The sequence below is a fragment of the Motacilla alba genome, chromosome 7, assembly GCF_015832195.1.
Source record: "Motacilla alba alba isolate MOTALB_02 chromosome 7, Motacilla_alba_V1.0_pri, whole genome shotgun sequence".
Taxonomy (NCBI): Eukaryota; Metazoa; Chordata; class Aves; order Passeriformes; family Motacillidae; genus Motacilla; species Motacilla alba.
Genome location: NC_052022.1, coordinates 27,430,348 through 27,451,384, shown reverse-complemented (window position 1 = coordinate 27,451,384; position 21,037 = coordinate 27,430,348). Strand labels below are relative to the sequence as shown.

Below are 21,037 nucleotides of genomic sequence, written 5' to 3'. Positions count from 1 at the left end.
GACATTGCCAGCCTAGACTCCTCTTGGCTGAAAAAAGCCACGTTTGTGATGAGCAGTTCCTGCTTTGGCATCGTTGGTCCTTTCCCATCTCTCCTCACAGGACATCTGCTGAAAAGCACTGCTTTTCCATAACCTTCCCTAAACTCCGTTAGCTCTCTTAAGTCACCTCCAGCCCCAGTTTCTGTCAATCCCTGTGCTGTTCTCCCAGAACATCTGTAAGACGCTAAATAGTATGTACAGTTTAAGGGAAATATCTAATCTGCTATTTTTGAAAGTTCAAATTGCTTTGCTGCCAACGGTTAGGAATACGATAACAAGGTATTACGTAGTACTAAAATCCTCTTTTTTTTCTGGGAAGAATTAGAAAACGTATGAAATGTCCTACAATATTCAGTGGTTTGCTGAGCATAACTATGGTCCAGCCACATGCCATAGTGTATATATAGCCTTACAAGTTTATAACATACTGAGGTTTCTGCTTAATTTAAATCTGCTACTGAATTCTAATATCCATTTCTCTCGTTTCCCCATCTCCACACATCCCCCCCATCAGCACTCGGTGCCAAAGGCTGAGAAATAACAAAAGGGCCACAGGAGGCCCCAGGCATGTTTGAAACCAACCAAGCCCCATGCAGGATCACATTGTCACATGCCTGCACGCCCGCAAAGTAATGTGCTTCAGAGAGCAAGACTGCATCCCAAAGTTACCAACCAGCTTCTTTTTGTTCCCAGCAAATTAAAATGCTTGGATTCTTTTCTATTCCATGTTCTCATGCCAAAGACAGGATCATGCTAACAAGCTTCTGATGGAATTCTCTAAGAATTTTTTTATCTTTACAAATTAAATTTTTACAGAGAAGATGAAGCTCCCCTCATCAAGAGCCCCAGAAGTATGGGAAACAAAATGTCAAGAATTAACAATGCCAAATACTACACTCCCACATGGGGTTAATTTTTTTTTTCCAAACAGCACACAGAAATCTGTCCCACCCATCAGATGAGCTACTATACTTCTATTAGCGTTCTGGCACCTCCTTCTGTACAAACACAGCCCTTTTGCTATAAAACATGTTACATAAAAGACTTAATCCATCAAGCACAGAGGTATGGGATTTTTTTTGCTTCCAGACCTGAAATGATCAGTCTTCATATACAACAGCACCTTCTTCCCCCCAAATACTACATCACACAACTAACAGGATGCAAGAAGTCATTCAGTAAGCGTATGAGATAGGGCAAAACAGGACCAGCCTCCCTTTATATAGAGAAATTCTTACAACACAAGGCCTGACTCAATGGACCCATGCTCCACAACAAAATTAGAATATATTCCATCTTTCTCCCTGTTAAGTGACAAACTGAACCTCCCAACTGTTCTGAGAAAATAACTGCAGGTTTTGTAAAAGATAAATGCTACGCCAATATAAGAAGTTATTTTGTCATAAACCAATTAGGTTTTGTATTTAAAAGTACGTGGACAAGGGCATGCCTATCTACTACAGGATACGCATGCCACGGCAACATTGCTGCAAATGCACATTTAGATACACATCCTGCCATACTGCACATACAAGGGTTTTAACAGTCCTAAATACAGTTCAATTAACAGCAGCTTGCATCCATACCCAGTTCCTGGATACGTGACCAGATAAAATCTAGAGAAAATGCTAAGCACTCAAAAGAAAACAAAGTACACGCTGTCTATTAATTGCACTGGAGTTAACACTGCCATCATGTAATCCTTGGTGAAAACATGACTTTTTTAATGTATTTTTTTTAATTTCTTGTGAGCTATTAAAAGACATTCTATTTAAACAGCATTGCACAATTTCCAGACAACTAAATCTGTGAAAAAAGCCTTATGGCTTTGTGTCAGGTCTTGCCATATTATTATGGTGCAAAGGTTACATAAATTTATCTCCTTCTAATTCTGGATTTTTTTAAAATATGAAGACACTGGAGGTTGGTTTTTTTTTCCCCCATCTGCAGCTAAGATTTCTCCATCTCCTTCACATTTACATGCAAAATGTGAATTTGTGCACAAGAGACCCAGATAAAAAAAGATAAGGATTCAGAAGAAGCCTTGAAGATGTATGACAGCAATTTTGTTCTGTAGCAGCCCCTCCTTCCACAAAATTGACGTTGCAACCCCAGGGCATCACAGTGCCATGCCAGTGCTACAGCTGTACCTGCAATTGCATCCCAGCTTTGGTCAGCAAGGATAAGAGTGGGACAAGGATTTGCTGGATCTCAATGACCTGGTGCTGGTGCTTACTACACTACCAAAAAATCATACTGCTGTCCCTCACAAAGTCATGACATTGCTATTACACACAGTGTAGAAAAACCTCTCTGTCTCTCTTCTTTTTTGCTTTCTCTCTCCCTACTTTCCTGTACTGATACACGCTCAAAACTGTGAAGCATATGAAGTTCTTGCAAAATAAAGTTTTTATACAGAGCTACAGAAAGCTAAGGGCGAAAAAAATATCTCATGTTTGTATGATTACAAAAGTGTTCCTTAACCTTGTTATTGAAATCACTCTGGATCATAAAGCATATTTTTTTTTAAAAAGGGTAATCCACATTTCACCATAAATGCTGAATTTTTTGTTTCATACCACTCAAACGAGACCACAGAAGCTCTCTAGCTAAAATTATTACATTTCTTTCCTACTCACCTTTATGAAGTGACATACTACTCTTTTGGCACCCTCCTAGAAAAATTCACAAATCCATCCATACATTGGGATTTAGACAATTTGGCATTGATCTTTTAGTATCCAGGAATAACAAACAGCTTAACAGAAGCAGCTTTGTATTAGTAAACTTCATAATAAAAGTACTTCTGGATAAATAAATAAAAAAAATCTCTATTGTGCAATTTCAAACTAATTCTTGTGATAAATTTATTAATACAACCCTCCAAAGGTCATTATAATATTAATTTGTTCCTTGCACTAAATAATTTATTAGGGTTTAATCTAAGCTGGTTAAACAGACGTTTAGCAGCATTCAAACAGCCTTGGCACAAACACTGACACAGGGCAGTACAAAACAGTAAATGTACTATAAAATATTTTAATCTTTCAATGCCAGAATACAATTCTAGAAGAAGCTACAAAAGATAAATCTTTAATAAATGCCAGTTTCTGCTGAATTCTGCCATAATGTTAATATTCAGTTCTCAGATTACGATGTCACTTGGTACTGTTTGACACCCTGCTGTTTCCAAAGGACAACCGCCTGTGTTTTCAAGGCAGGAGGGCAGAGTTGTTCAGGATTCCACTGCAAGCCCCCAGGAGGGAGGGACATCCTCATTGTGCAGCAGAATGGCATCCCCCCCAGGTTGAGTGACACCAATAGAGCCAGGACAGGACCTATACTTCCCTTTGCATCAGGGAAATGCCCCACATCCAGTAAATGGGTTCTGGATGTTCTATACATCATGCCCAAGAGAAACCAGACATTAAATCCTTCACCTGTGTGCTCCAGTCTACACTGCAGCACCTCTTGCCTAGCTGGAAATCATTTTACATGCAGCAAGTCACCTTTTTGCTGAGCTAAAGCACAGCTTTGGAATCAACAAGTCTTTCCTCTGGAACAAAAGAAAAGTTGGATGTTTGATCCAAGAAGCAGATCCCACTTTTATAAATGCACATAAAACGTATTTCCCTTGGAACAGATTTATCTCGTTCTGCATAGGGTTTTATTTTATGGGTGGGCCTGGGTTTTGTTGATTTGGGTTTCCTCATGGCAATTAGTTGAAAAACACCATAAGATGCACTGCTAGAATGACTGCTCGACAAATAGCACTTTGCATCTTATTGTAAAATATTCATACACTCAGCCCAAACAAATGTTGTCTGTAATAAAAATACTGCCATATATCTTCATTTGTACTAGAAAAAATCCATTTTATTTGTTCATTCTCTGTTTTAGTGTCATAGGTCTCTTAGAAAACATAATTTATAATTCCTTATGCAATTAGATATGAAATTAAGTTGTCTTACTCTGCAGAAGAATTTATAATGAAGAGACCAGGTTCAACCAGTTCCACGGAAAATATTTTGATAGCATCAAAAAAGAAAGCATAAAGATCTTTAGTGTTTTAACAAATTAACACATGCCTTTTGGGTAAATTACTGTACATGCTGTTAATCTTTTAATTAGGTTCTCAATTTCACATACACATTTATGGTAGGGAGGGTTTTTAGCGATCAGAAAATGCAAATATATGGTGTTACTCTGCTCTTTTAATAGATATATCAAAAAAGTAAACAACCTCACCCCCTAAAAGAACCCTAGTAGGTGTAGTCCTTTATTTGAAAGCACCACAATAAAATATTAATAATACTCTATTAATATCACCTACAAAATACCACTCTTCATTTTATTATTCAAACAAACACAACTTTCAGATGGCGAGGAGACTCGTTCTCCATGGTTATGCCACAGAAAAGGAAACTTATGTTTGTAATGCATGTAGCTTTTAGACGCATCACCAATGCTTAAAAGCATGCAATTGGTCTTATCTATATACATGGATTTATAAATCCATAAATAGTGATGCTTGAAGCACATTCTATGGTAGCATTTCACAAAATGCCAATTTTGTCATGCTGACTGCCACATAATACTGCCTAAGCATCTCCTTCCAGGATCTTGAAAAAATACAGTATTATCTACAGCTCACTATTTGATAGAATTTTTTCCTCAAGCATTTGGTCCATCCTCAGTTTCAACACAAGATAAACACGTTTTCCCCCACAGATTATTTCATAGATTCTGTAGCTGGTACTGAAGAAAAACAGAAAGGCAGACAAACTGCCATCAGTTAACGATCCCTATGCCAAGGGACATTTTTAGCATGGTGTTGTCTCTGTAAAAGTAGGAATTATCTACTAGCTACACCACATAATGATTTTTGTTAGAAAAAGGAAAAAGGCCAGAATGTGGCTAAGCAGTAAATATATTATAAAAACAAAGTATGAAAGCAATTTAGCTGCGAATCCTGACTGGCACATGCATCCTCCTCCTAGCTTACTTGCTTGAATTTAACTCGTTGTTGGTAACTTGGAAACAGCCAGGTGAAGACAAAGGTGCTATACATCCGAAACAGTATGGGAAGTAAAACCAGAATACAATACAAACCCCCGATCCCAGGGCTATTCTAGCTTTATTGACAGTTACTTCATTCTAGAAGAATTATTTTTCATTTGGAGCAAGGTTGAAAGTGAAATTGCCCATAAACATACAGCAAAAAATGCCCCAACCTCATCCCATCCAACCTAATGCAATGCTTTTTTTAATCACACCTGTATAAACATATATTATTTTAAATTGGCTGGCTAAATCAAAGGTGTTTACTGGCCAAAAGATAGACAGAGTATGAGCAATCCTCCACAAGCCCTCCACCAGTAAAATAAGAGATATGTAGCCTGAACAGTCAGGTAGCTCAGTGGATGGGAGGAGGGTACACACACCCACTTCTCTCAGATATAGCTTGAATTTGAACCTTCATCAGTACTCTGCAAGTGGGTTTCCAGTGAGCAGGATAGTAGGTAAAAGGAGGTCACTAATAGCATTGTCTTCTGCTCATCCTTTCCCATTCCATTCCATTAAATGTAGCCATTTCATCTCCTGCAGACCCCCAACGACAAACAATGCAGGAGGGCAGATTGCCCTTGTAAAATTCAACCGGTATGAAAGGACCCAAACGTCAAATACAGCTGCTGATTGACAGCTTCATTTATATTCCAGTAAGGACCAGGAGGATTAAAGCCAGATCCTTTCTACAATGCTCAGGTACAGCAGCGAGAAACCATCTGAACTGACCCTTTGCTGTCACTGCCAGGAGGATCTCTCCTGAAAAGACAGAGAACACTGAACAGGGGTCAGTGTGCTCGCCTCTCTTTTGCCATTTTAAACCATCGGAAACACTTTCTGTTTAGCCCCCTCAGATTTTCTACACTTACTTTGTTAGGTTTTCAGTTTAAAAACAAAATGGTTTTCATACTTAGTTTGTCTACATTGTTAAAAGGGACTGAGAAGTATTACTTTGCACCACAAGCTTCCCTGGAGCCAAGCAGCTTTGCTCTCCACATGCTCAAACCAATTCCCCCAAACACAAGCAGCAAGATCCAGAACAGGGCACTGATGATAAATGGAATTCAAACAGACCAGCCAGCAGAAGGAGTTCTGCTTTCTCTCCAGCAGCATAGCCATTATAAACGCTGCACAGGGAACCTACACCCAAGGCAAACCCGGGACTCTGAAAGGTGGGGTTTACTTCTAAATAAGCAGAAGCCGATCTGGGGGATGTGCCCTACCTCTGTTAGGTTAAAGAAAGAAGCGGCTGGGTGTGGGCTCGGTTTTGAGCACCTGTGGGTGGGGAAGGCAGATGGGGCAGGGCAATCTGCAGCTGGAACAAAAAAAAAAAAACAAGCTCTTCATGCCACTGGATTAAAACGCTGCTTCCCTTATCTAGAGAAGGGAATGGAAAAAAAAATCAGCAGATAACAGTATTTTTAAGAATCTAAAAAATAAAAGAAAAAACAAGGAGGGAAAGAAAAAAAAGAGCTGCCCTAATATGTTAACCAGCACCAAGCTTTGTTCATTCTACTGAACGTTTAAATACTTAGCTTGTTGGCAAACAGGCTGTTAACTGCACCTCATTTTCCTTCTCTGGACAGGGAAAGACCTAGCCTAACCTAATTTATTTCCACTTTTAAACAGAGCACTGCTTCATTATCAGATTCATGAAGAAGAAAAAAAAAAAAAGAGACAACAAAATTTTAGTTTTAATTAGAACTAATAAAGACCATTTCTCAGTTTTACTCAAAACCATCGATGTTTCTCAGACTAGAAGAGGATGGGTTTAGCTGAGAGGTCGGGAAGGGAAACAGGAAAAATCTAAATTTATTATATACTGGTCTAAGTTTTTAATCAAGTACACACAGGCCTTTCAGAGTGAACTTGATTTTCATTTCACCCCAAACTACTGTAATGGCTGCTGTGATACAAAAAAGCCTGTGGCTCCATTTCCCCAGCATTTCTTCACTGGTTTATAACACTGGCAGAGTACAGGCAAATCTTCCCCTGAAGAGTGCAAAGGTTCAATAAACCTCTGTCCTGCAGTGCTACCTTTTTGCACGCAGCCTGCAACATAAAGTGAATGGAAGGCATTAAAGAACATGAAGTTAACACTGATTCACTAGCCTGAGTAATAGTATTCAGAAACAAAGAAGGAGACAAGAACAAAAGGTTTAATGATTTATTCCCAGAACACAGTCCGAGTTTGATCCATTGTCACAATGGAAGAAACAAATGACACACACACCACTGCAACAGGTTCACTGGAACCTGCGGAGATGTCACCAAAACACGTCACCAAAGCACTCAACGGCGAAGTCCCTTTGCAGGTGTGGGATCTCACAGAGAGAAGGATGAAAGGGAGACTCACTGGAACAACCAAAGCCCATTGTGTCCACTCTGCTCCCTCCTTTCTCCCCTGCCCCCTCTCCTGCTTACGAGCCTGCTGTGCTCAGTCACAGACCGCAAATGAGATGGAAAGCAGCGTCAGAAGTGCTGAGCTGTTCAGGACTACCTTTACTTACCCTCCTTTAAGCTGTTCAAACACTAATAAATTACCCATTTACTTATACTACCCAGATGTTTGCCATCTAGAAAAATAGATTATTATTTGTAGAAGGCTTTGTTCCATCACAGGAATCCTGTAAATAATATATCGGGATCAGAACGCCAATACCACATGGTAACATACCATGGTATGCCAGGTTGGGGGGGTGGCAGGGAAGAAAAGGAAAGGCAGACACTTCCTGAACACTAGTCAGAAGTTGAGAGCGTATCGAAAACTCAAGTAGTCACTGGAGATTATGCTGTTGGGATAATGATGTTATTTAAAAAACAGCACAAATGGAGAATAAGGATGACAAGTAATCTGATATTAATTCATTAATTTAATTCTGAGCTTTTTCTTCCACATACATATTATACTTTTATATAAATATGTATTTGAATGCATATATATGTATAAAACGTGTATAATAAATTATAAATATATCATATAAGTGTTTATATATATAAACCAAAGTAAAACTTAAAATATATTCCATTTATGTATCTATAAATATGACATTCTAACATTTCTTTATATGTCACATTTTCCATAAAAAACGCAACACTAATTTTAGCAAAGCCTACAAATACAAGGAGCTTCAATCTTTGTTGCTTCTTTTATTTTTTACATAAGATTTCTTAAGAGCTCTGAGGAGCTCTCAAAGAGAATTCTAGGGCTTTAAATGAAATGGCATGAGATGCTGAATCGTTAACAACAGTGTCTTTCAACCCCGGTGTCCATTATGCACAGAAATGCCTATCAAAACCCACAAAGAACGAAGAGGTTTTCAATATTCTCATTAAAATGTGACTTTGTCTCATAGTTCCAGCTAGTTGAATTTCACTTACAGTTGTCATGAAGTTTTGTAGGGTAGACAAAACAGTGATTTGCTGGTAAATGATGTATATAGGGAGAGAAATAAATATTTGAGAAGTTCTTAGCCCTCTTTTTTCAAACATCAGGGAGAAAGACAAAGAATACAACTCAAGCAATGAACAGTTCAAGAAGGAGCAGCTTTTACAAAGAAAACTTTGATCTGGATGGCTGAGTATCACTGCAAGAAATCCAGTCTGCTTAGCAATCTCAGACAAGTTGGCATGGAATTGCACAGCAGTTTACTGCAAGATGTCAGTACTAGCCGTACCCCTCACACATACTACTGTTAAATGATTTTATTTGGGCCTTTTATAACGCCACCTGCAAAACTGGAGAGAAGAAAGAAGAGTTTACCCATTACAAATATCCCCAGTAGAGGCAAGGGGGACAAAGGGGATTACTAAAGGTAAGGAGCTTTTAATTAGAGATGGTGTAAAACCGAACTGATGGAAGAGGTGTGAAGGGGGTTGGGTGGGTTTCTTTCATTTGTTTTGGGGTGGTTTTGTTCTAAATCGTTGGTTTAGCAGGGTGACAACAGTCTGTGTCAAAAGAGTTCGAGCTCAGAGAAATATAGCAGCTTTCCACAGACTGACAACTCTGTTAGGTGAGACCAACACGCTGTCTCTATTAAAATGAAAAAGGAAAAAGTGGCAGTAAGGGGTGACAGTCAGGAGGTGACCCAGTATTTAGCTGATTGATCACTGTATCATCTTGTTATTTAAAGCATTATATCACCAATGTCTCTCCTATTTGTTAAACACTTCTCACTAGAAAATCTTTGATCACATGAATAGGGAGCCATGACTCAGACACGACTGACAGTGGGCTGAGGGGTCAGAAGACCTCAGATTATAGCAGCCTTGTAATTGCACATTACTCACATAAGAAACCTGAACTCAGGTTTCCTCTCATTTTTTCCTATACTGCTACCTTGCACTTGTGTAGAAAATAGCATATTTGGCCTTCCCAGTTACAGCAAACTTGGCTGTATTCATCAAGCACAGTTCAGCAGGGTTTCGCCACACTTTTACTGTACCTTTCTTGCTACAAAAATATAAAACCAGCTTGTGCGTGTGTGTTCAATACAGTCCCCAGCTGGTATGTTCTCCCTTTACCTGACATTCAGTAGGGAACTATTGTGGTTCTGGAGACAGCACAGATGGGAATATTTCACAGGATCTTTCCCTACTAATCATCTGCTCAGGTCCTTCCAATTGCCTCAGAGCCCTACCCTCTTGTACCAGCTTAGGCAAATCCATTCTCTCATCGGTATTTACACCCTTCAAATATTTGTACACATGGTTATAATCCCATAAGGGGCAAGATGGTCATGCTGCACTCACAAAGGCTAATCTGAGTGAAGGAGCACAGCACTCTGGCTGCCACATTCTTACACACAGCAGCCTGGGGCTTGGAATGATTGGTTGAACAGCACCATGTCACACAGATCTGGTCTGTGCTTTGAAGTAATACTAAAAAGCAGGCCACAAGTGCAAGGGGCCTCCAATTAACAGCAGCGAGCAGGGCTGAGCGCACACATTTAAACCCTTGAAGAACACACTTGCAGCCTGGGTTAATTCCTGCCCCAGCCATGTGCACTATCAATCCACAGGAGAGCTCTTAACGTGTCTGTGCCTTGGTTTCCTTCCTACACAGTCAGGAGAGCCACCTCTCCTGCTGCAGCTGACTGCAAAGACAGCTCCATCAGTGCTCCAGAACACAGTTCTCTGTAGAAGCACCGAAGCCAAGCTGACCTTGTGGCTGCAAGCAGTATCAGAGCTTCACAGTCAGGCAGCTGGAGTAGGACTGGAGTAGGTCCTAAGGTACCTCTGGATGTCAGCTATTCTGGCCAGGCACTGACTGGCCCAACAGAATCGTCTTCTTTTCCACTCCAGTGATGCAAGGCTGACAGGGCTGAGATGTCTGATCTCTGCTCACTAAGCCACAATCCCCAGAGAGCATCACTCACCTTTGAGTCCAGCTATTGCAATTCCACATGGCAAGGCAAGATACTTAAAACCTTCTTCCTTTCTTATTCTTGTACTACACCTTCCCCACTGACCACTGCCAACCTCTCCTTCCAGCCTTCCACTCCAATCACCCACACACAGCTCTACGCAAGCACAAGACTTCCCCCCTCTCCAGTCTATAGACAGCACTACAAGAAACTGGGCACAAGAAGAGAGGTTTCTGAGGCATAAATGCAAGGCACTGCCTCTTGCAATAGCCCTGCTCAAGGTAATGCATTGCTTAAGAACCAGAGCTTGACAATCTCTACAGTGACAGGGATGGGAAGGATCTCTTGCTCTGTGTTATCCCTCCGCTGTTTTCTCACTCCTCATCCTGTTCAACTTGACATCTGAGCACCATTTCACTCTTCTGTACACCCCTTTCCTTGCCATGGCCACACAGAGGAACTAACCCAAGCAACCATCCTGCCAGTGTGCCTGGCTAAAGCTGCCCCCAGAGAGCAGCCAGGGCAGGCGCTCCACACTGCCCTGCCAACACACGGTTAGCAGACAACGCACATCAGCTCCACGCACACACTCACAACAGCTAACAAGGAACTGGTCAAAAGAAAAAACGCGCATCCACAGGAAATCACACTATTTTCTTTTTCACATGAATTCTAAGAAAGTAGATACTGAAAGCATCAAACTAACACTGTTCTTCTTCCACCCCACAGAGGAGGGAATCAGCTTTCACAGCAGGTCCCAAAGCCATAGAAGAGCATGCAGGGCACACCAGATTGCAGCTACTTTTATACTACTTTGGTCCTAGCACTCAGCATTCTATGTACCTCCTACCAGTTCCCTTCTCTTGCATAGCCCTGTTAGAATACCTCACCCACAAGAAAAAAATTTCATCAGGGCACGCAAACTTTATTAAACTACATACAGAACAGGTGTCCCTTTAAAGTATGACTCTTTTCCTCTCTAAAAGGCACATGCAGCAGGTTCCCTACTGTCAGGTGTAGACTCGAGTGATGAAAGAAAAATACATAAATGTTTATTAAACCTTTGTTGCCATTTACACCACCAACTTTCACACCCCAGTGCCAAGCTGTTAACGAATTCCCATGCTGTTCCAGAAGACATTTCACAGCTCCTGTCAGAAAAGGGAAGTTTCATGAGGGCAGCACTCACTGGAAAAGTCTCTGCTCCCACCACCATCAACAAAAAATCACAACCAGCTGTTTGTGGAATAAATGTGTTCTGCCCAAACTGTGTGGGAATAAAGAGCTTCTTCCAGGGAGGCACGGGGCCACCTTCATGTATACCTCCTGATATGTTTTTGTCCCAACACTGTGCTAAGACTTATCAATTTACTGAGCAGCCAGGAATAAAAATGATCCATAATAAGCCCAGTGACCACAAGCCAGTACATGAGGCTCAGGCCAGGTGACCGCTGTGTGTGTGTTACAGCTCCAGTGTTCGGACACAGCATCACTTCTCGGGGAGCTCTGCAGCTCCAGGCTGCAGCCCAACAGCAGGGCCCCTCAGGGAGGCACACACCACCTACCACTCTGTGCCATGTTTCCTTTCTGCCAGCCAGGCTCTGCTGTGCTGCCGTACAGCTGGGAAGCGCGAGGCAGGGCCCTGCACACAAGACAGACACCAACTCCAGCAGCTCTGCAGGGCTGCCATGAGGAACTGCAGCAAAGGTGGAGTGAAATCCTACAGCAATTCTCTCCTCTGCCACAGCTCTTATTTCCCCTCCAACTAGCTCTTCTATCTGCCACGGAAGACCTTGTTCAAAAAAAAAAAAGCAAAGGCAAGATGCTTCTCGCAGGATGAAGTGAAATTGCCATTCCCTCAGCATCACAGGCCAAATAAAACACTCTCCCAACTCAAAAAGTGATGATTGTTACATGCTAAGTTACAGCTTAGACAGCTTTTACAATACCAAAGCTTTGACAAACTCGTTTACTTTGTCCTTGAAGGACATGGGAACACCTACTAATGCCACTGTTCTGCAGAGCATGATGCTCAGAGCATTTTGAAAAATGCACCTGAGGACCTTCAACTTCTCATGCAGATCCTGTAATTCAGTCGATCATAAAAAAGAAGTGACTGTTTATTAATATGTTTTGCTAATGGAAATCAATCTCAAGCACCAGAACAGAAGCAGACTTATCCTACAACCATAATGAATAAATAGCTTTATTTTTCCCACCTTTTTAATATCAGAAAATTGTGTTCCCAAATAAATTGCTATAATAGCAATTTAGTAGCATGCTTCTGTCAACTCTAGTTAACAAATTAGGGCCCTACATTCTATAAATATTCACATGAAACAAAACAATCTCAGAAATCTATTGGCTGTCCCCACCTGTACAACACCCCTCAGCTTACAGACAGCTAGCACGGAGGCAAGATACTGCAGAACATGCTGCATACTTCAGCTTCATACCACAAGATCAGCATGGCCTGAAGTATTTGTTGACGATGTCTAAAAGATATTGATGGACCGGCCCTTCAGTGAAAAAATAAATAACCTGACCAAGAGATTTGTTAGCTGATGGATGATTAGGGTATTTTCTGTCATTCTCAATATTATACCATGAGATGTTAGAGGAATGTAATGGCTGCCTTAAAGATGAAAATACCTTAGCCCTTTTTTTTAGACTAATTTAATATTAGAGATTTCTTTTAGACTATTTAATATTAGACTAATTTAATATTAATTGCAATAACTAGAGATTCAACTTCTATTTTCTAGTGGAGTTACTGGAGCAGCAGACAGATCAGTGTCTGAACCTGCTCATTGTTAAAGCTCAAAAATGCAGTGGCCATTTCCTCCCTGCACAGTGACTAATTCCCTTCATGAGTCAATCTGTCTCCTTCCCTGTATTCTCACAACAGAGCGATGCCACAAAAGCAAGGTTCCCCCAAGTGAGATGCTCAGCCTGTGTGGGTCACTGCACTGGATGACATGCTCTCTTGGAGCAGGTTTTCTGCAAAGCCCATTCCCCTTCAGAAGTGCCAAGAATCAAATCTTGGCCACCTAATGCAGCATGTTCCACATGTTAGCTCGCAACACGATGAGCAACTGTGTTAACTGAGATGGATAGTGCTGTCAAACAGAAAGCTGGCTCACCAGGATGGAAACAGGGGGATATGCTGACCTACTACATTCAGGAAAAAAAGAGTCCCTAAGATGACACAAAGCATTTCGTATCAAAAACCAAAACAACTACCTTCTTGCAGGGCTTTTACTACCATATTGTGTAAATAAACACCTCTGCCTATATGAAGAATCTGAGCCTCTCTCACAGGGCAGAGTCTGACAGAGGAAATGAATCATTATCACCCAGCTTGGACAGAAGTTTGCACAAGGAGCCCATGCAATTAACCACTGCCTGGAACTCCTGGATTCAACACCACCATTGCTCCTTCTGTTCCCACGTTCAAATACCTAACTATACAAAGCAACTCAAATCAACAGACAAAATTCAAATCCCCTGGCAAATTGCTTTTAAACTACTCTAAATGTGCACAGGTTTTACTGGTGATTTGGAGAGAAAACAAACTTACAGGCTTCTCATCCAAAAGAATAAGCACTGAAATAACTTGTTTTAGTATTAAAAATGCTCTTGAAATTTGAAGTTCATTCTGGAAAGATTTTTCCCAACCCACCACCTCCTGCCCATCTCCCTCAACATTACGATTTTAGGTTTGGGTTTTTTTAAGCTCATATTTTGGGCAGAGAGAGGAAAGCTTTGTTTATTTTAAGACTTTGCCGCTAACAGAGAATAATCTCTGAGTGGAAGGGACTATAGTGCTTCACAAAGGGTTTTGCAGCAATATCGTAGCTAAGTGAAAACAGAAATCAGCCTGCACATTTAGTCCTACAACTATTTGCCATAAAGACAGCACACACATATATGAAACCATTATCTACAATGCATAATTTAAAAAAGGAAAGACTACAAATGCTGTTAAAAACTGCCCTGATACAAAGAGGAATACTGGATACCATCTGGCTGTACACCTAAAGGTTGTATCTTCTGTGCTGACTTCCTCGAAGCAGCAACCTGCCTCGTGGTGCAGAACAAGTGCGTCATGAATATCCTGACTGATCATTATCAACAGATTTCACACTTCAGCAAGATCTAGCTAATGCTTTCTAGACAGGCTAAAAATGTAGGGCTTGTTATACACCTAGTTTAGGATTAAGCAATTAACACAACTGATATAAACACTTCCAAGATTTGCTACCAATTTTCTTACTTTTTCCTTACATCAAACAACCCCAGGTGCTGTCTTCTGCAGTGCAGAGAAGTGGGAAAAAAACTATTGAATACCTTGTGCCTGAGCTGCAGAACTGTGGGAATACCCCAGAGCCAGGAGCGCTGTCTCCACCAGCTGGCTAAAGAGCACATCTTTGCGAACCAGAACGAACTCAGCATGCTCTTCTCGATTATCGTATTCAAGAGAGGTGTCTGACTGCTCCACCACACAAAAGACTGGAATCATCAAACCTACATGGAAAAAAACACACACATAAAAAAAATCAACAAGAAAGCATCAACAAGAGGAACATGAACTTTTCATACATGAATAATTAAACTTGTAAATTAACACACCTCCTAGAAGACTCATCGTAAGTGGAAATCTGCCTTTCTTCCTTGTGGGATAACTTTTGTTTTCTTTCCAAGAAAAATACTAAAGTCTCATCACTTGACTCATTAAAAACCACACTAAAAGCCCTAGAGAATACAGTTCAGGAACAGAATCATAGCCAGCATAAAGATGAACAAGACTTCTTAAAAAGACTTTTTTAACATTGCAGAAGTCTTCTACAGTTCCATGAATGTCCCTGTTTCTTTCAAGTCATTTCTCCATATTCAGCCATATGAAAGCCTGACCCACAAATGCCATTTCTGCTTCCTTCTACACAGTGAATGTATGGAGAAATCAGCAAAGGCTGGTCCCCTTGGGGGACCCTGGGATATTTGTGCATTTTCAGACCATGGTCAGTCTTCTCACTGTACAAGGAAAATACTTTTGAATTGATTTTGTTGACAATTATATTCTTGTGTTGGCAGCTGATGGTCACTCAGACCCAGAGAGACCAATAGCTGTCTTTCCACTGCATCCATGAGGAGTGTGAGAACAACTCTTCTGGAAAAAGAATGAAGGATGAGGAGGAACCACAGAAGTGAAAAACTCAGGGGGTGGTCTGGATTCAATTCTGTTGTGCTTTATTGCAAATCTACTTTTGTGGTTACAGGATTAAGTTATCTATGGCATTAGATAAATTGGGAGGCATGAACTTTAAGGGATTCAATACTGCAGGCAGTAGAGAAATGTGCCAATTTGCAGGAAACACCCCACAGCACATTCCCAGAAGGAAGAGGGAACAGACTGAAAACCTACAGAACTGCACAGCCATTTCCAGCACCTGCTACAGGCGAGTCTACCTCCAATCACAGACATTTTTTAACTGCTTACATATCCCTTGTTAGTCCCTAGGTAAACTAGAAAATATTGGTGTAGAGAACAATCTCAACCTAAAGCAGTTTCCCAAATGTGTCATTTAAGGCTCATAACATCACCAGCAAGTTCACCTCTAAATCCTATCCTTCAGAATGAAACAGAATCATTTCCAGTAGACAGTAACTACCAAAAATATCTGAGTGTATTTATGAATCTCAGACACAAACCACTGTATTCCTGGACCAGACACTTCTTTAAGGGAAAAAGAAGAAAAAGCCACATCTCAGTTCTCCTTCACAAAGTCTATTAAATATTTTTGAGCTACTGTCAGTAGCTTCAAAACCTAGTATCTACAAACCAATAGCTATATATCCCTTCAGAGGAGTCACCCTGCCCTGGAATAAATACAGTTATATCAGTATCTGCTAAGGAATTTAAATACTCCTTGTCTTGAATTTCGAGAAACTAGATCTACTTTAAAATATATTTTAGATGCACAATTCTCAGTTAGTGACTTATCTAGCACAGAGTGGCTCTCAATTTGACATCCTAACTGCAGAAGCTACACACTACAATATCCACCTGATGTGTTTCAGTTCTTTGTTTTAAAACACATCTCAAAGTAACATGAAAGAAGGTTACAGCATCACATTGATACTGCTCCCTCATCACTGCTTGATTCTGGGTTAAACTGATGCATTTTGCAAGTTCAAGCAGCCAAATTCTAACACATAGTGCTAAAAAAAATCTCAGTGAAAAAAAATCTCTAGGTGCTTTCCTGAAGAGACAGCACATGGGTGATCATGTTCCTTTGAAATAAGTGACAAAATTTCTTTTCCTATCAAAGGTTAAAATTTGAATTCTATTTGTCCATACACCATTTAACTAGTTAAAACAAAAATAAGTCTCTTTAAGTGACAAACTTTCAGTCTTGTCGAACATACAGGCTGTCACAGCACTTTTGATGGGGCTATTAATGTCTTAGCAAAAGATTAAGATAATTGGCCAAATGCTGAGGCTGTAATATCAGTTGTGTAAATTACATTTTGGCAAGACAGAAAAGGTGGTGAAGCAAACTGATGAGAGGGATGTCACACTGTCTTTTATGCTCCTGCTGGAAGCTTTCCTTGTCATACAACAGTCTCTCCTTTTCAGCACAGGAGTAGCACCTATTCTCTGCGCTCATCCTTTACTAGCTGAGTACAAACAGGATCTCAAATGCTAGAATGGATGCCATACATTATATCACTTTACGGATAGCACAAAGGGCCCCACACAACTCCTGCCCACGATGACTCTCCTGCCCCTTCCTGCTGCCCACGCTTGCAGGAACCCTGCTAAAGAAACAGCTTTTGGAAAAACATCTCTGAACTCAGTGACCCAGAGTAATTGATGATAAGCTGCTATTAGTACCTTAAAAACAGAGAGCAAAGGGCAGGTTACCACATCTGCCTGATGCGATCGGATACTGATCTATTCTCATGCCTCTCACTATAGCACCTGGAATCTTAATACTGATTTTAAAAATAAAATAAAAAGCAACAACAACAGCAGGAAGATTCAACTGCTATGCTCTGTATTTCACATGAGAGAGTTAACTGTTGTATCTCCAATAAACTTACTACCTCAAACTTCACTGTTTCTTAATGTTATCTGAAAAAAAATGTACTTTCAGTACATTGGAATCAAAAGGAAAATCTTCTGCAGACGCCAACATGCTTTTTACATGCTGATATACACGGTGGCTTGCTCCTACATGCATATATTACACCTCCAGCTCGCTACAGGGCCCTTAGAGAGAGCAATCCAAGTTAGTCACTACTCACTGTCATTCCACTTGAAGAACTTGGAGCAGTACTCAGAGAGCTGGAGACCAAGCATCCATAACAGTCTCACATGCGGCGCTACTGCAGTGCAAGCCAGCCTTACTCATAAATCCTGGAACTCCTCAGCTCTTTCCCTAACGAGGGATCAGCCAGAATCGCTGTCACCCTCCCTCGCCTGTGCACACGCACCGAGCGGGCTGGGGGCCCCGGCACTGAAGTGGCACGCACCCGCTCTCCCAGCTTCAGAGGGAGGCTGCAGGCAGCGATGCTGCGCAGCTCATGGTACACGACACACCGCGCTGCTTTTCACACAGGGAGAAAACAAGGAGTTTTCCCAGGGCTAAAAAGGAAAGAGTTTGCTCCCTTAAAGGACAAACACTAGTATGTGTATAGTATACAAATGCTAGTATGCACACAAAACATTACCAGCAATCGCAAATCATACTACAGGCTTTTACTCCTCGATTTTGATTAACGTAACTGACTCATGAACAGCTCTTTCATGCTTCCCACAGAGCTTTGACCCCATATAGGTGGCATCTGCATAAAATATCAAAATAAACCAAGATCTACAGAAAGGCTTTTATAAGGACATCCATACACAGCAAGAATTCCATCTAACCAACGAAAGAGAGCAGTGAAAAACTGTTCCCACCATTACCAGAAGAAGAGAATAGTTAGCAGCCACCAGTACCTCTGTATAACATACCCGTTTAAAGCAAATCAGAGATGAGACTTAAGCTCTGCTGTTGCTTTCACAGAAAAGCTGCAATGTACAGAGAGTCTCTGTAAACACGCTTGTACTTTTTGCCAAGATTCTTCTAAAGGCCAGAGAAATTCAGAAGAAATTTAACATGTATCAAAGAGACCAAATGCACACTTTCTCCTCCTTGTCCATTTTAATCTATATTTTTATTTCACTGGGGAGTAATAAATTCTTTAAAAATTAAGGAAAGGGAAATTGATATTTCATTTGAGAAGTGAAAATCTGAGATAGTCTGCTGCATACAGCATTCATTTTTACAAAAAAGGACTTAGAACCAGTTAAAAGTATTATCAACCTGCAATCACATAGCTCCCTGGAAAACATTTTCTGCTCTACGACTTCCAAGTAAAAGCTACAGATTTCCAATGACAAACTAGAAGGAAGAGAAGAAAGCAGGTATTAAAAAGTCTCGCACTGTTTCTTTTGTTTATTTACAAATAATACTTGATCCAGCACATGCTTTTTAAAATAATAGATATGATAGTACTGGCACTTAACTTTTATGCATGGTCTGCTTGCACAGAAGCATCACAGGCAGAGAGGAAAGCTGAGAGCTCTTACAGCCACCCACCTCTCCAGCCATTAAATAGGAAGCAGCGCTTGTGCATCCTAATAAGTATAAAATGAAGATCAACTAGAAAGAAAAAGCATCAATAAAATTCATGTCTTTTTAGATTAAAATCTCTTTCCATCAGGACAAGTTTTGAGTCCCATCTAGGTGTTATTTAATTTTATCTAATTTGAACAATTTCCAAACATCAAGTTGATTAATTTCAACAGCATGGTGTTATGGAAGGATTTACTGTAAAGGGGTTGTCCAGCAGGGAATTAATAAAAAAGCCAGTTCTTTGCCCTGAGTAACATGAGGTTTTAAGACTTCCCAGATTTCTAGTGGGAATACTTCACAGCACAAGCACGTTTTCTTCTGGGAGTGAAACCCACCAAAATTATTAAAAACTGAGATCAGATGGTGGTGTCAAACCCAAAGGAAATCATTCTACAGTGGAGAGATTTTTATCAAGTGAAGAAAGTGGAAAATAAAGTTTTTGTTGTTGCTGTTATGCTTTGGGTTTTTAGGTTTTGTTTGCTGGCTGTTTTTTTGTTTTGTTTTAAACAGAACAGACACACATGCAGAGTAATCTCCCTCAAAGACAAAGCAAATTTCTATGCTTTGAGTTCAGAAACCAGGACATCTACTTGAAAATTCATAAACTACTGAAAATTCTTCATTACTTTATGTAGAAAACATTTTGCATAGCAGAGACTGCAACATGGGCCATTCTCTAAGCTGGCCTTTCCACCACAGAGGAAAAAAAAAATCTAGGTAATAGCAAGAGCGGAATCCACAAATGCTTATTTCCACACACACCTAAAAAACACTGAAGTAGAAGCAACTTTGGTTGGACTTCTAAGATGAGACCCTTACTCTACAACAGAAACTAAGAAGCCCAATTAGCAAAGCATGGATTGTCTTGAGAAAATTATCTAGATGAAGATTCCGTACAGTTAACAATAAAGCATGTTTCCACAACTAGCAGTAACCACAGGAAGCAATCAAACGACAAACATTTCCTAAACCTAATCTGCTTCTGTTTTTTCTTTAGAGAGAGACCTCTATCCAGCAAAGGCAGTCATGGGGAAAGCAGTCCATTTATTTATTTCTCTTTGCACTGCAGTAGAGCTGACCTTACATACACAGATTTGGTATTTTAACTGTCTTTCCCTTTCTTCTGAACAATTTGAAAAAGAACCTAAACTGAGAAAAATGCTTTAAAAGGCAGAAATCGGCACAGGAGAGGTTTGTCAGTTCTCCTTTTCCCATCCTGCAGCTCTAATTGAAAAGGCAGAAGCCAATTCAGTTTGACAGCTTTCATTATGCAGAAATACCTGAATTTCTGCAGCAAAGATGCCATCCTGCATCCTGAAGTGCAACACAAATCCATAATTTCCTTTTTGAAAAACTTAACTCCACTACTAAGTTCATTTTCTAAAAAGAAAAAGGGAAGCTTTAAAGCCTCAGTGTGCCACTTCTTCAAAACAGTGTAAACTGCAAATCCTGAAGTGATCAGAAATTAAAACCTAGTTAAAATGTTAATAAATCAGGAGGTTTCTACTAAAGACTTGTCTAGCTGAACAAACGTAAAATCAGAGAATCATTTCTGTTGGAAAAGACCTTTAAGATCACATGCCACAATAGAAGATAAATTCATAATTAGAAAAATTAACTGCACTCCAAAACGTGGGGTATTTTGTCCAGTTGGCTGGGGCTTTTTCAAGAGGAAAGACACCATATAGTATTTGGAAAAAAAGGTGGTTTTTTTTCTCTCAACACCACTTCTATTTAGATCACAGCATAGCTGTAGCTGATGGTGATGTGAGATCTCCAGAAAATCCTGCAGAGTCCAGCTGAGGGCTGCAGATGCAGGAGACAGAAGGACAAGCTAAACAAACACAATCACACCATTTCCACAGGGCCACACTTACACGA

At 40.4% G+C, this 21,037-nt stretch overlaps 1 protein-coding gene across 3 annotated transcripts in view; it reads right to left on the bottom strand.

Moving 5' to 3' along the window:
* The window catches only part of SATB2 (SATB homeobox 2), a 131,781-nt gene that overhangs the window by 90,015 nt on the left and 20,729 nt on the right, over positions 1-21,037 (bottom strand). For all 3 annotated transcript variants that reach the window (XM_038142453.1, XM_038142452.1, XM_038142454.1), the window contains one exon: positions 14,823-14,999. In XM_038142453.1, the coding sequence (XP_037998381.1) occupies positions 14,823-14,999 (177 nt within the window). The remainder of the gene's footprint in view (positions 1-14,822; positions 15,000-21,037) is intronic.